A 14,651-nucleotide genomic window follows, 5' to 3' on the forward strand; every position below is an offset into this window, starting at 1 on the left:
ATCTTCCATGGATCTATGTGGACCTCATAGCACCTTTGAGGCCCTCACTACCCTTTTCAGTGGTGAAAGTATTACAGACACAGGCTGGAAACTAGGCTTCCCCATTCACAAGGCACAAGATCACACTCAAGAGTTTTAAACATTTCGTCTTCTATAAAATGCTGTGTTTGTAAAGATCTCAGTATAGTGCACAGTTGATTACTGTATATATTGGTCTTGGTTTTTACAGGGCAGAAGGATGTCAAGCTAGGACAGGGCTTGGTAGCAATTTACTTCACTTTTCCCCCATGTTCTTAGAAGTTTCCTGGATAGCACTCTGACTTCAAAACTATCCATTACATTATATTTAGGAATGAGTTACAGGGCTATAGCCAGAAAAAAAATGGGATAAACTGTTAGACTAAAACTATACACACATAAACTATCTGACTTTCAAAAACAAAAAACAAGTTTTTTTAAATACCTATACAGTAAAACGTCTCATGAATAGTGTGAACATAAGATGAAATATCTATTTCTAAGGGAGTCTCTATTTTAAAACTTGAAAACAATATTATTTCTAGAATATCTTCATTATGGAATGAAACACTGTTGTTTAGTTGCTAAGTCATGTCTGACTTTTGTGACCCCACAGACCGTAGTCTGTCATTAATCTGTCATACAGCTTTGCTTATATGTAAATCCAGTTCAATGAGTCACATAAATGAGATACAAAATAATTTCTCAGTAGCAAAATGACAAAACACTTGCCCATCAAATCCTTTCTGGAATCTGATAGAAAACAAATCTCAAATAAAGATAATTATCACTTCAACACATAACTCTTCACCAAATAAACCTTTTATACTTTATTACTCTCTACACATAAGAATCAAAGTATAATACAGGAATACTGTAAATTTACTTGGCAGTATGAGAGCTCTAAAACCTGCCTTTTATTTAATGGTCTGATTGCTTACTTGATTGACTGCCAGTCCATCGTAACTGTGAGAGGAGAGCTACGAAGAGCCGTAAATGACTTCCCTCGACATGCTGGCACAGGACACTGCAACAAGATTAATTCACACTTAAATTTTGCTAAATTATAATCATATCTCAGGAAAATTCAAGTTAAAATGCTTCATTTAGTACGTTTAAAAGTTGATCCCAGAACAGTATTAAAGTAAGATGAGCTAAAAGCTGCAATGATCTATTTCCTTCTATTACTGATTCTGTTTTTGAGGCACTTTTTCACCTGGTCTCTCTTGGTTACTGCTCTTATTCTTTCTGCTGTGGGTATGCAAGGCTCCTTACATGCCTCTCACACCAAGCACTTATTCGTTCCTTTGTATTCAAGTACTGTCCCAATCCTTGAACATTCACTTATATCCAGTCCCACACATCCAGCCCCAATCTTCTCTTTTTCAAAAGCCTTTCTTGGTCTTCTTTAATCCCCAGTTCTCCTATCTAATCTCTTTCTGCCCTATCTGTATAGTATTAAATATAATATTTTTATTGTACCACACAGGCAGTCCTCAACATGTCAGTGTTCAAGTTTTCATGAATCATTTATTTTCATAAATCACTTAAGTACCTCAAGATGCATTTATAAATAAAGAGACTGTGGCAAACTGTGTTTTCCAAATATGGTTGCAATATCTCCCCTCAAACCTTTCCAGAACCTTGCCACTCGCCTATTAAGAGCTGGAGTCTAATTTCCCTCTCCTGGAATGTGGACAGGCTTGTGACTCACTTTGAAACCAACTGAATGTGACCGAAGTGATGCTGTTTGACTTCTAAGGCTGCCTCAAGAGGCAAAGCCATTCCTGCCGTCAGCTGGAACTCTGCCTCTTGAAGCTATCGGCAGTCATGTGAGCAGGAGGAGTGTCCTGAGCAACTATACTGTGTGTGAGAAGCCAAAACCAGCCCACAGAGAAAGATAATATAGAGAAGAGATGCTGGCCAGCGCCCAGCCACTCCAGTCCCTTGCTGTTCCATCCAGCTTCATAAGAGATCAAGACTTAGAAATACCAAGACAACCAGTTCTTCAAAACTCAACCTACAGAAACCATGTGAAATAATAAAATGATTGTTATTTTGAGTCACTATGGTGATTAGTTATGCAGCAATAGTGACTATAACAGAGACCACCTGGAACAATCATCCTTCTGATCATTTTGCTTCACTTAAGTTCAGACACATGAATAACAAGTTAGCATTTCTACCTACTATATTATAGGGCATGGAAATACCTTGGTCAAATAATATTTACAGAAAATATCTGATTTAAATTAGGATTTAAATTCTGGCCTTGCCAGGGAATTCTCTGGTGATCCAGAGGTTAAGACTCTGTACTTTCACTCCAAGGTCTTGGGTTCAATCCCTATTCGGGAAATTAAGATTCTGCAAGCTGTATGGCATGGCCCCAAAAATAAAATTAAAAAAAAAAAAAAAACACCTGACCTCTCTGACCTAAAGGCAGTCCTGAATCTTAAGCCCAAATAGTAGATGCCACACATTTATCAACACTATTGATTATTCAGAACCAACAGCTGAACACATTCTGTTCTTCCTACAAGAGAAGGAAGCCTTAGGAAGTTCAATCTGAGTAAAAATGTAATTAATGCTAAACTTATTAAAGTCTAAGGATGGTAACGGCAACTCTGGAAAAGAAGAATAGGTATGGCAAGTTTCTCTACCTTATTAAAAGTTTTAATAAGGTCAATGTAAGTAGGACCATGTAGATCTGGTATAGGAACAGTAATATAAAACAGATTCATGTGTCTACAGGAGTATAGTGTACGACAGATGACATATTACACATCAGTAGAAATAGAAGGATTAATGTAGAAATGGTGACAATTGGGTTTTCACCTAAAATAATAAAATTAGATCCTTAGCTTAATGCCATTCACAAAGTTAAATTTCAGATGGACGAAAGATCTAAATAGAAAATACAAGACTTAAAAGTACTGGAAGAAGAAAAACATGGCCTGAAAAGATACATGCACTTCAAGGTTCACTGCAGCACTGTTTACAACAGCTAAAACATGGAAGCAACCTAAATGTCCATTGACAGAGGAATGGATAAAAATGTGGTACATACATACAATGGAGTAGTACTCAGCCATTAAAAAGAAGGAAATAAGGCCATTTGTAGCAAGATGGATGGACCTAAAGAGTGTCATACTGAGTGAAGTAAGTCAGACAGAAAAGGAGAACTATCATATGATACTCCTTATACATGGAATCTAAAAAGAAATGATACAAATGAATTTACTTACAAAACAGAAAAGAGACTCAGAAAACAAACTTACGGTTGCCAGGTGGAAGGGACAGTTAGGGACTTTGGGAAGGTCATGTACACACTGCTGTATTTAAAATGAATAACCAAGAAAGACCTATTGTATAGCACATGGAACTCTGCTCAATGTTATGTGGCAGCCTGGATGGGAGGAGGGTTTGAGGGAGAATGGAGACGTGTGCGTGTGTGCGTGTGTGTGTGTACACATATATATATATATATATGGATGTGTGTGTGTGTGTGTGTACATATATATATATATATGGATAAGTCCCTTTGCTGTTCACTTGAAACTATCACAACTGTGAATTGGCTGGATAGGAGGAGGGTTTGGGGGAGAATGGAGACGTGTGTGTGTGTATACACATATATATATGTATGTGTGTGTGTGTGTGTGTGTGTGTGTGTATATATATATATATATATATATGGATGAGTCCCTTTGCTGTTCACTTGAAACTATCACAACTGTGAATTGGCTATACGCCAATACAAAATGTTTTTGGGGTTAAAAAAAGAATAAAATTAAATTTTAAAAGTATTGGAAGAAAATGTTAAGAGCGATGCTTATAATGCTTGAGTGAGGGGCCCTTCTTAAGCTATGCATTTGTAACAGAGTCATAAGGAAAAAGACTGATCAATCTAACCATGTCAAAATGTAAAACTCTAAAACAAAAAATGTACCACAAAGTTAAACTAAAGACTGGGAGAAAATATCTATAATGTAAGAAATCAAAGGGTATGCTCCCAACCCAGGAATCAAACCCAGGTCTCCCACATTGCAGGTGATTCTTTACCAGCTGAGCCACAAGGAAGCCCAAGAATACTGAAATGGGTAGCCTATCCGTTCTCCAGTGGATCTTCCTGACTCAGGAATCAAACCAGGGTCTCCTGCATTGCAGGCGGATTCGTTACCAACTGAGCTATGAGGGAACCCTATTCAATATCTAAAATTCATAAAAACTTCTATCCATAGTATAAACAGAAAAATGAACAGAAATTAAAACAAAATTCAATAAAGTAACTGAATGACCAATAAAGATGTGAAAAGATGCTCAAACATAACAGAAATCATAGACATTCATATTAAAAATGAAATACCATTTTATACCCATCAGTCTGGCAAAAATTAAAAAACCCAACAATACTAAGTGTTAATGAAAATATGGGGAAATTGTAACAGCCTAATACTACCAGAAGGGGTGTAAGTTGGGACCAACATTCTGGAAAGTACTTTGGCTACAGCCTAAAAAGTTAAAATTAAGCATATCATATAACTGAGGAATTCCTCTGCTAAGGAGACGTGTATAAGAACGTTCTCAGCGGCATCATTCGTAATTGTGAAAAAGTGGAAACAGCACCATGTCTGCCAGGAGAATGGATAAACAGTGACTATTCCTTTACTCCACTCAGTAAATGAAAAGATTTAGATATGTATCAAGACAGGTATGAGGAGTGGGAGGGATATATGTATACAAATGGCTGATGCATGATGTTGTACAGCAGAAACACAACCCTATAGAACAATTGTACTCCAAAAATAATAATAAAAAAACAGGCAGAATTCCAAAATAACCAAGTGAAAAAAAGGTAGCAATTTGCTACCTTCAGAATATCACTTATGTAAACAAAACAAATCCTATACATATATATAATCAAACATGAAAATGTAGATTTGAAGAATACATGCTGATTTCATAATAGTGGCTCCAGGGGTAGAACAAGTTTAATGGAACTGTAGAGGGAAACAAAGAGACTTTATAATACACTTAACATTTTTTGTTAAAAAATTAGCTAAATATTTGCCAACTCATAATGGTGCTATCCCCACTCCAGTGTTCTTGCCTGGAGAATCCCAGGGATGGGGGAGCCTGGTGGGCTGCCATCTCTGGGGTCGCACAGAGTCGGACACGACTGAAGCGAATTAGCAGCAGCAATGGTGCCATACAGATATTAGTTACATTATTTATACATTTTCTGTAGTTTTAAAATCTATAGTTTAACAAAAAAGGAACACATCACTTTCAAACAGCAAAACAAAGGGAAGAAAACAATAAGTGTACCTATTAAGTTAAAATATAAAAAAATGAACAGAAAGAATACATGTTAACTTCAAGATAGTGGCTGTCTCTGGGAATGGGACAAGCAAGGGGTAAAAAAGAGACTAAAGTTACACCAGTAATGCTTTATGTATCTTTCAAGATATATCTGGTGCTGGCAAAATGTAAATTCTAAGTGATGGGTAGAGATGTTTCATTTCTTTATTTTCTGTACCCTGAAGTATTTTATAATTTAAAAACCAAAAATAATAAAAATAAGCTCTGTATTTAGAAACACTGGGAAACGGTTTCCGTACACTGATTTGTCTTCTTTATCAAGATAAAGAAGGATGTAGTCAGGACTCCCCTGGTGGTCAATGGTTAAGAATCCGCCTTGCAACGCACAGGATGTGGGTTCGATTCCTAGTTAGGGAACTAAGATCCCACATGCTGCAGGGCAACTAATAAGCCCGTGCTCCACATCTACTGAGCCTGCTGTGATCTGGAGCCTGCACGCCATGCAATTCATGACGCAATAAAGATCTCACATGCCACAACTACTGCAGCTAACTGATACAGCCAAATAAATGAATAAATAATATTTTTAAAAACAATGAAGTAGTTAAAGAACATGATATCACCTTTGTGGGAAGATTATATTTTCCATCTGGAAGAGATAAACTCTGAATTTCTCCACATGCAGCACAAAGAAAAGCCATCTTGGTACAAAGAGGCTTTGTATTACTGACTCGAACCACTGTTCCTCTCAGAGCAATGTATTTTCCATAGTAATTTGCTCGGACGTTCTTCAACTGTGTCAGCGGCTCATAATTATACACCCTAAAAACAAAAATAGGAACGTATTTACTATGAACTCACAGTGAGCACAAAGTTGAGGTTGTCTGTATTTTCACAAGTTCCTTTTAGAAGCTAGTATGGAATTCCCAAACCATATCACCCCATATATCAGGAATTTTACAAATATTAAGTCATCCTTAAAAATAAAAGAAGTTAAATCTTCCCTTTTACTCTTGTCCCATTGGCTGTTCTCTATGGGAAAAGGAAAAAATAACGCCAAAGGGAAAGTCTCAGATTCAGCAATTTTTGAGTTTCTAACTTCTTTTTCAAGCAGTATTAGGAAATGTCTTTTTTAAATTCTGGGGAAAAACAAAACAAAAATACCTGATGATCACCTTATTCATCTCTTCCAATGTGAATTTAAAATCTTGTAATACAATACAGATAAATTCAAGAAAAAAGTCCATTTGTTCTGTGTTTAATAGAAATCTAATAACTTGAACAAAATTTAATTACACCACTTAGTGTATTACAGGGATTATTAAATGTAATCAGCAGAGTCTAGATAGGCATACATCCAAAGTTAACACAAAAATTTGCAGGCTCATATATCAACTGATTTGGGCAGAAAAGGTTTATTTCTATCATGATCTCTTTAAATTCAGCATGTTCACTTGGGTATGATAACCACTGAGTTAGCAATAAAGTCATACCCTTTTTACTGATTTCTCTGACTTTATAAAATGAGGTTCTCATTCTTAAATAGGCTTCAGTGCCTGATTGTGATAATACTTTAATACCAGCAAATTCTTCACCTTGCGTGAATGTGTGGCACATTAACCACTGTTTCCCCATTTCGAGACAATCCTTCTTGGGCTTGTAACTCAGCTGCATGCCTTTCGAGGTCCTTAGTTAATACCTAGACAAGACAGACATTTACTTAAGAGTTACTTAACAAAATATCCTCTTGAAGCAGAACTCTTTTACAGAGACTATGAAGTTTAGAATATAAACAGTTCAGAGAGATTAACAGAACTCTAACTGCCCTTTAAAATTATGATATTTAATTAAGATCAATTATTTTATAGTGGATTATGTTTTACCTGGGGTTTTGCTGTCCCTGGACTGACAGAAAGTCTGCTACTTTCTGTCTCAACTAAACCTAGTATTAAAAGTCCTTACAGAAGCCCCCAAAGCTATACATTCTAGATGTATTCTGGTGAAAAAATATTTTCTACTTCTTCAAATTCAATGTTAAGATAAAGAAATAAAGATGACTTCTGAAATAACCAATACTTACTTTCTTGGCATTTGACATTAGGTAAAATAAATATTTACCATCTACTTGTGTACAAAGCAGCATGCTGCCATGAAAAAAATAATCATCTCTGAAAAAAATGGCTCAACTCTGAAAAAAATGAGATGTGAATACACAGCTGTAATTGTTACCATAAAGATATACAGACCAAAAAACCATATGAGTTTTGAAAAGGAGTCATGAAAAGGTTTCACAGAGTCATAACTGAGTTAGACCCAAGACATTTGGATATGTGAGGCAAGGGGCATTCTATGCCAAATGGACAGCACGTGTAAGAGGTACAGGACTCAGAGAATCCTAGAGGGACCTCAGTTTAGCTGGATAGTAGTAAATACAGAGTGGGAAGAGAAGTTGAACTACGTTATGGAAGGCTTTCAATGCCACATAAAGGGTTTGGGCGTCATTTGGCAGGAAACAGTCACCATGGTTTCCAAGGACAAACCATGTTTTACCATGTATGGCAACCGTTAAGGAAAGATGAAATAGACTGTAAAGATGGAAAAGAGGTGGATTTAAGAGACACTTTAGAAATAAAAGTGAAAGGATGTGGTAATTTAGATATGAACTAATGAACAAGAGGAGTCTGAAAACAGTCAAGGTTCCCAATCTTAGGTCACGAGCAGTGTATAAATCCTGTGATGAATCTTTGTAATGAACCCTCATTCGGATACCCTGACCTCCTCTGCTCTACGTCCAGTCCTCAGTAACACTTTAAGACCCATTATAAAGCCCCCCACACCTACGAAGTCTTCCTCTAACCAGACTGCAACCTTTCAGTTCTAGCAAAGGTCTGTTGATAAAAATTAGTCTATGAGAAGGTACTGTTACTGTGAAATCTTCCTTTTAAAGTTTGACAAAAGTCACAAAATAAACATTTACCTGATGTATTGCCAGACCCATGCAAGCCAGGGTTTTCTCAGGTGTATCCCTTAATTCATTTGCTATATTTGGTATCAGTTTAATTATTTCATCATCATTTATCAGTTCTTTAAAATCCACCAAAATACTTCCCTTTCTTTCTATTTCATCCTATAAAATATTAAGATATGAAAATAAGGATTGGTTTTTCAGAGTGAATTATCATGAGCATTCGATCACACACTATGAGAAAGCATATATGTTAATATGGTGATAATAAGTATTCTATGTTTTGTGTCGAGCACAGTTCTAGTATTTAAAATATATGAGTCTGAGTGAACTCTGGGAGTTGGTAATGGACAGGGAGGCCTGGCGTGCTGCGATTCACGGGGTTGCAAAGAGTCAGACACGACTGAGCGACTGAACTGAACGGAACTGACTTATGCCACTTAACAACCCTTTGAAGTAGGTATTAATACTATTATACTCTAATAATAGACAAGAAAACTAAGGCACAAAGAAAGTAAGTAATTCACCAATGTCCACACTGCTGGTAAGTGGGAAGCTGGTAGCTGGGCCAAGGCAGTCCACTGTCTATAGTCACAATTACTAGCACCTCAAATACACTGTTCAATAAGACGACACATAAAGGTGGACTAGTAGCTTTGTTGTACAAGAACCTTACCTTATCATATAACTCAATACGCTCTGTGAAAAAACTTTCAAATGCTTCAATCTTCTCAATAAAAGGAATGCTGTCACTGTAAACTAATCCAACAAATACGACATCAGACTAATAATAATCACAAATGTATAAGCACATTTTTCATGAGACAGAAGAAATACTATTTATATACATGGTAGATGGCTTATAATCACTGTGCATTCTGATTACATTTAGATTAGAACTGGTATAAAATGTAAACTTAAGATTCTAAAACAAGTTCAGGTCTGCATAATCTGAAATGCAGACAGGAAGTAGCTCTAAAACCACCAATATCTGAAAATCTTTACAATGAAATGTGACACCTAGTAAGACCTACTAGTTCAAATAGCTTACATGATAGAGCCAAAGTTTAGCACACAGACTAAACTCTTATCTCTTTGCAAAGAAAATCCTACTAGTTCAAATAGCCATTTGTCAGATCCCTTCCTGAGATCAGGGTAGGTAGGTTACAACTTGACTCCAGTCCCAAAACTGTAAAGTTATCTTCCACTTGGTAAAGTTCTGTAACATTTTTGAGTTGGTCTCCCACAGACGATCAGTACAATGAAGGAGACTGGAGTTTCAAAGTACAACTGGCCAAAGGCGCCTTGTTCTGCGCTAACTGCTAGGGAAATATTGCAGGTATTGGTGGCTAGTGCATCCTAAAGCAACACAAGACACATCAACTATGAAACATAACATTTCTCATATGACAGAAAAAAAGAACACAACTCTCAATAGGGAAAGCATTTGTAAATCCCTTTCTTCATTCACAAAATGAATACTGAGTACGTGGTATGAAGCAAGCAGTGCAGTCTAGAGGGAGATATAACAAGCCCACAATACTATAAGACCATAGAAAAGACAATTCTCCAAATCCATACACACAGATATATGAAGTTAACCGATAAAGGAGAAATCCTTAACTATGTTTCTACATAAACTTTGTTGGTTGTTGTCTCTTGGTTCTAAGCCTATCCTTCTATTTTCTGCTCTGTGATTCTATTATTAAGATCTGCACAATACATTTCCCAGATTTCTGTAAAGTTCTGCCAATTAAAGGCAACTTTAGGTATTGGCAGGTAGAAGGATAGGAAGAAAGGAATTCATTGTTTACAATTCTTTTCAGCATTTCTCCAGATGTAGAGGATAGCTACAGTTCTAGCCCCCAACTCCAAGCACCAACCATTCTCCTGCCAGAATTACCAGCAGCAACCAGCTTAATTCACCTCAGAGTCTGAGCACAGCTCTGAAAGATATTTTGCAGAGGTCCAAATACAGGTTTGTAGGGTGTCCCTCTAAGGCTGAAACTGCAGCTACGCCGTGGCTCCTCCTTTGAATTCTTAGGTTCTGGAACCTCAGTGTGCACGTGTGCTCAGTTGCGTCCAACTTTTTGCAACCCCGTGGACTGTAGCCCATAAGGCTCCTCTGTCCATGGGATTATTCTGTCAAGAATACTGGAGTGGGTTGCCATTTCCTTCTCCAGGGGATCTTCACCACCCAGGGATCAAACCCACATCTCATCCATCAGCAGGTGGATTCTTTACTGCTAAGACAACCAGGAAGTCCAACTTCAGCACTATTTATCTTTTGTTTCCTCAGTCAAAAGGTTAGTTGCTGTTTTCCAGAGTTAATACTATCTAGTTTACCTTAATGTTCCCTTTTTGTTCTTTTAATCCTCTGTCTGTATACCCAATTCCCTGTATTAAATCCTCTTTTTGAAATAACTAGTGTGGGTTTGTTTTTCTGATACAAAAATGAAAAATAATGCTCCTGAAACATAATTTGTTTGGGTGAATCAAGATTAAAGAAAAGGAGATGGAGGTATATATATAAATATATATACACACATATATATATATGTAAGCAGAATAAATTATAGTAATTTGAGATGTAGCATCTAAAGAAAGTTAAGAAAATAAGACTTATAGTACTTTAGCACTTTAAACTCTACCTTCAGAGAAATAAAGCTTCCAGCCTTTATATGGTATGAAGTGATCCAATGTTGACTGTAGTAGCAAAGACTGTGGGGTTTGTTCTGAAAAAGCAAAAAAACCCACAAAAACAGAATACTGGGTTAATAGAAACATTTTTTTCTAATTTGCTTCCCCTTTTAATGAGATACTGACATGTTATTAACAAATATCTAAATTACAGGTTTCACTAATTTTGGATATTAACATCCAAATGTTACCTTTAAGGGTAACATCAAATAAAAGACAGACAAATTTGAATTAAACTGCTTTTCACAACAGGCATGAACAGATTCCTTCATGGAAGAAAAAAAAAAAATTGAACTACTGTTGGCCTCTCCTACCAGGATGTTTTCCTGTGGCTTTATTCAGGTCAGGTCTGTGCTCTCTTTCTCTCCATTTTCCTGAGAAGCCCCTACCACCTCTTCCACTTTTCCAGCTTTGAAATCTTCCTTGTCCAAATCCTCTGCCTCTGTACTTTCCATTCATGTCTTTCAAAAGATAGAGAATAGGAAAGTCCTCATCAAAACTGTAGGGGAAACCGTATTCCTAAAAATGTATTAACACAGTAAATAAGCAAAAATTAATATATACTCTAGTTTGAGACCAGCAAACAGGCTTGTGATGTTGCACAGAATGGTACAAACTCCAAACACTCTGCAGTTACTCTTCTAATCCTCACCTCTTTTTAAGGCATACCACAGATGTTTAAACAAGTATATTGAATGATTAAAATGATTTTATCCCATGATAAAAATAAGGTACCATAATTGCTTTCAAGGAATTCCCACAATAGAAGTGAAAACAAGAGGTAATTAACTCTAAAATAACTTTGTACTGTTGTGAGACTTACTACAGGGCAGCACTAGCTGAACATTATCTTGACCTGTGACTTTAGAAATACATCATCACAGCTCCTTACAGTCAGTCCAGCAGTGTTCTATCCACTTTTATTAGAGACACATGGATATTCTTTTTTTAGTTAATTAACTTTTATTTTGGTCATTTGTTGTTGTTCACTCAGTCGTGTCCAACTCTTTGCGACCCCATGAACTGCAGCACACCAGGCTTCCTCATCTCCATATTCTGGAGCTTGCTCAAATTCATGTTCATTGAGTTGGTGATACCATTCAACCATCTCAATCTTTCTCAGCATTAGGGTCTTTTTCAGTGATTCAGTTCTTCGCATCAGGTAGCCAAAGTATTAGAGCTTCAGCTTTAGCATCAGTCCTTCCAATGAATATTCAGGACTGGTTTACTTTAGGATTAACTGATTTGATCTCCCTGCTGTTCAAGGGACTCTCAAGAGTCTTCTCCATCACCACAGTTCAAAAGCATCAATTCTTCGACTGCTAAGCCTTCTTTATGATCCAACTCTCACATCCATCCACTGGGAAAAATCATAGCTTTGACTATAAGGACCTTTTTCAGCAAAGTAATGTCTCTGCTTTATAATACGCTGTCTAGGTTTGTCACAGCTTTGCCACGCCACAAATCAAAAACTACAATGAGCTGTCACTTAACACCTGTCAATGGCTATTGTCAAAAACACAACAAATTTATGTTGGGGAGGATGTGGAGAAAAGGGAACCTTACTACACTGTTGGTAGGAATGTAAATTGGTGTAGCAACTATAGAAAATAGTGTGGAGCTTTCTCAAGAAATTAAAAATAGAACCACCATATGATTCAGCAATTTCACTCCAGAGTACAGGAAGAAAACAAAACCACTAATTTAAAAAGGTATTCACCCCAACATTCACAGACACATTATTTACAACAGCTAAGATATGGAAGCAACCTAAATTGAATGGATAAAGATGTGGTATGTACACACATACACACACACCATGAAACATTACTCAACTATGAAAAACAAACTCTGCCATGTGCAACAAAATAGATAGAGCTGGATAGTTTTATGCTTAATGAAGTCAGTCAGAGAAAGGTACTGTATATTTTCACTTATAAGTGGAATCTAAAAAATAAAACAAAGACTTCCCTGGTGATCCAGTGGTTAGGAATTTGCAGCCACATGCCTTTGGGGCAACTAAGCCCCTTTGCCACAAATTACTGAGCTCCAGCTGGGAAAATACTGAGGCGGAGGAGCCCTGGAGCCTGTGCTTTGTAACAAGAGAAGTCACTTTATTGAGAAGCCAGGGCACCACAAGGAAGACCCAACACAGCCATAAATAAAAACATTTTTAATGTTTAAAAACTAGTAGAGAGGGGTGTGGGTGGAATCGGTAAAGGAGATTAAGAGGTACAAACTACTAGGTATTAAGTAACTGAAAAAAATGCAATGCACACAACAGGGAATAGAGCCAATATTTCAATTTCATAATAACTTTATGATTGGGATTTTCTTTTCTTTACGTTTTTGTTTTTTTTGTTTTTTGGCTGCACCGCATGCAGGATCTTAGTTTCCTGACCAAGGATGGAACCTGTGCCCCCTGCGGTGGAAGCACTTAGCCCAAGGTATTCCCTGAAGTATAACTTTAAGTAAAGTATAATCTATAAAAATTTAAACATTATATTGTACACGTGAATCTAACATTATAAATCAACTACACTTCAATTTAAAAAAGTTCCTATCTTAAGGATAAAAATAAGAATTTATCATAACATAGACTGTAGGGCCGGAGAAGGCAATGCCACCCCACTCCAGTACTCTTGCCTGGAAAATCCCATGGGCGGAGGAGCCTCGTGGGCTGCAGTCCATGGGGTCTCAAAGAGTCCGACACGACTGAGCGACTTCATTTTCACTTTTCGCTTTCATGCATTGGAGAAGGAAATGGCAACCCACTCCAGTGTTCTTGCCTGGAGAGTCCCAGGGACGGGGGAGCCTGGTGACCTGCCGTCTATGGGGTCGCACAGAGTCGGATATGACTGAAGCAACTTAGCAGCAGCAGCAGACTGTAGGGCAATTCATTCCAAAACAGCCTATCCGCATCTTTATTTAAAGCATTTAATTAATAAATAAGTTAATAAGTTCATGATGTTAAGGAACTAATAGGGCTTTGATAATATATAGACCACGTCATATATTTTAAAAATTTAGACCACAGGAAATAAGCGAACTGATTAAGATCAAAGTTGTCTGGTGACAGTACTGGGCTGAAACTTCATCTCTGCCATTCTTAAGCTGAAGCGCTGCTTCCAAACGCTACCTGCCGCGTCTTTTACAAATGAGGTAATATGGTGAGAATAACTAGTAAAAATTCCAACACAAATCCAAGAGGTAGGTCTGGAGAATGAGTAAAACCCACTGTCGGGCTGCTATGCTTGGTTATATACGCCACTTCACTTACGTCTCCTCAAGACTAAGCTCTTACTTGCAAAAGACAGAGGTCCCAAAACACTCAATTCACTGCTCGGCTGACTCTCGCTTCCTCTAGTGGGAAGGCAAGGCGAGGTGAGAAGAGACTTCGCGGTGCGAGCTCCTCAGGTGACTCTACCCAAGCCTCGCAGACTTTTCACGCTTAGCTCTCCTGACGTTCCGGCTCAGGACCGAGTCTTGTCTGTTGTAGCGGCTCGAGGACCTCAACTTCTCCACCTAGACCGCATAGGTTAGCCAGAAAACGTCTACAGTAGGCAGCCACAACAGCGATGCAAACCAAACTTTCCCTAGTTCTTTTTTGGCGCTTCTGTGACGCAACTTCCACCCGAAGCCGCGC

The 14,651-nt window shown here is 37.5% G+C and overlaps 1 protein-coding gene across 2 annotated transcripts in view; it reads right to left on the bottom strand.

Annotated features, from left to right (window-relative positions):
- Nucleotides 1–14,647, bottom strand: part of MCM8 (minichromosome maintenance 8 homologous recombination repair factor) — a 46,104-nt gene extending 31,457 nt beyond the window's left edge. The window contains exons 1-8 of one of the 2 annotated variants that reach the window (XM_027559403.1): nucleotides 14,310–14,647; nucleotides 11,320–11,466; nucleotides 10,957–11,040; nucleotides 8,982–9,064; nucleotides 8,318–8,467; nucleotides 6,936–7,039; nucleotides 5,964–6,162; nucleotides 960–1,045 (exon numbers count right to left, since the gene is read on the bottom strand). In XM_027559403.1, the coding sequence (XP_027415204.1) occupies nucleotides 960–1,045; nucleotides 5,964–6,162; nucleotides 6,936–7,039; nucleotides 8,318–8,467; nucleotides 8,982–9,064; nucleotides 10,957–11,040; nucleotides 11,320–11,464 (851 nt within the window). In that variant the 5' untranslated portion in view covers nucleotides 11,465–11,466; nucleotides 14,310–14,647. Of the gene's footprint in view, nucleotides 1–959; nucleotides 1,046–5,963; nucleotides 6,163–6,935; nucleotides 7,040–8,317; nucleotides 8,468–8,981; nucleotides 9,065–10,956; nucleotides 11,041–11,319; nucleotides 11,525–14,309 lie in introns of both variants that reach the window. The other variant, XM_027559404.1, reaches the window with a different exon arrangement.
- Nucleotides 14,648–14,651: the final 4 nt, after the last annotated feature.

The sequence above is a fragment of the Bos indicus x Bos taurus genome, chromosome 13 (genome assembly GCF_003369695.1).
Source record: "Bos indicus x Bos taurus breed Angus x Brahman F1 hybrid chromosome 13, Bos_hybrid_MaternalHap_v2.0, whole genome shotgun sequence".
Classification (NCBI taxonomy): Eukaryota; Metazoa; Chordata; class Mammalia; order Artiodactyla; family Bovidae; genus Bos; species Bos indicus x Bos taurus.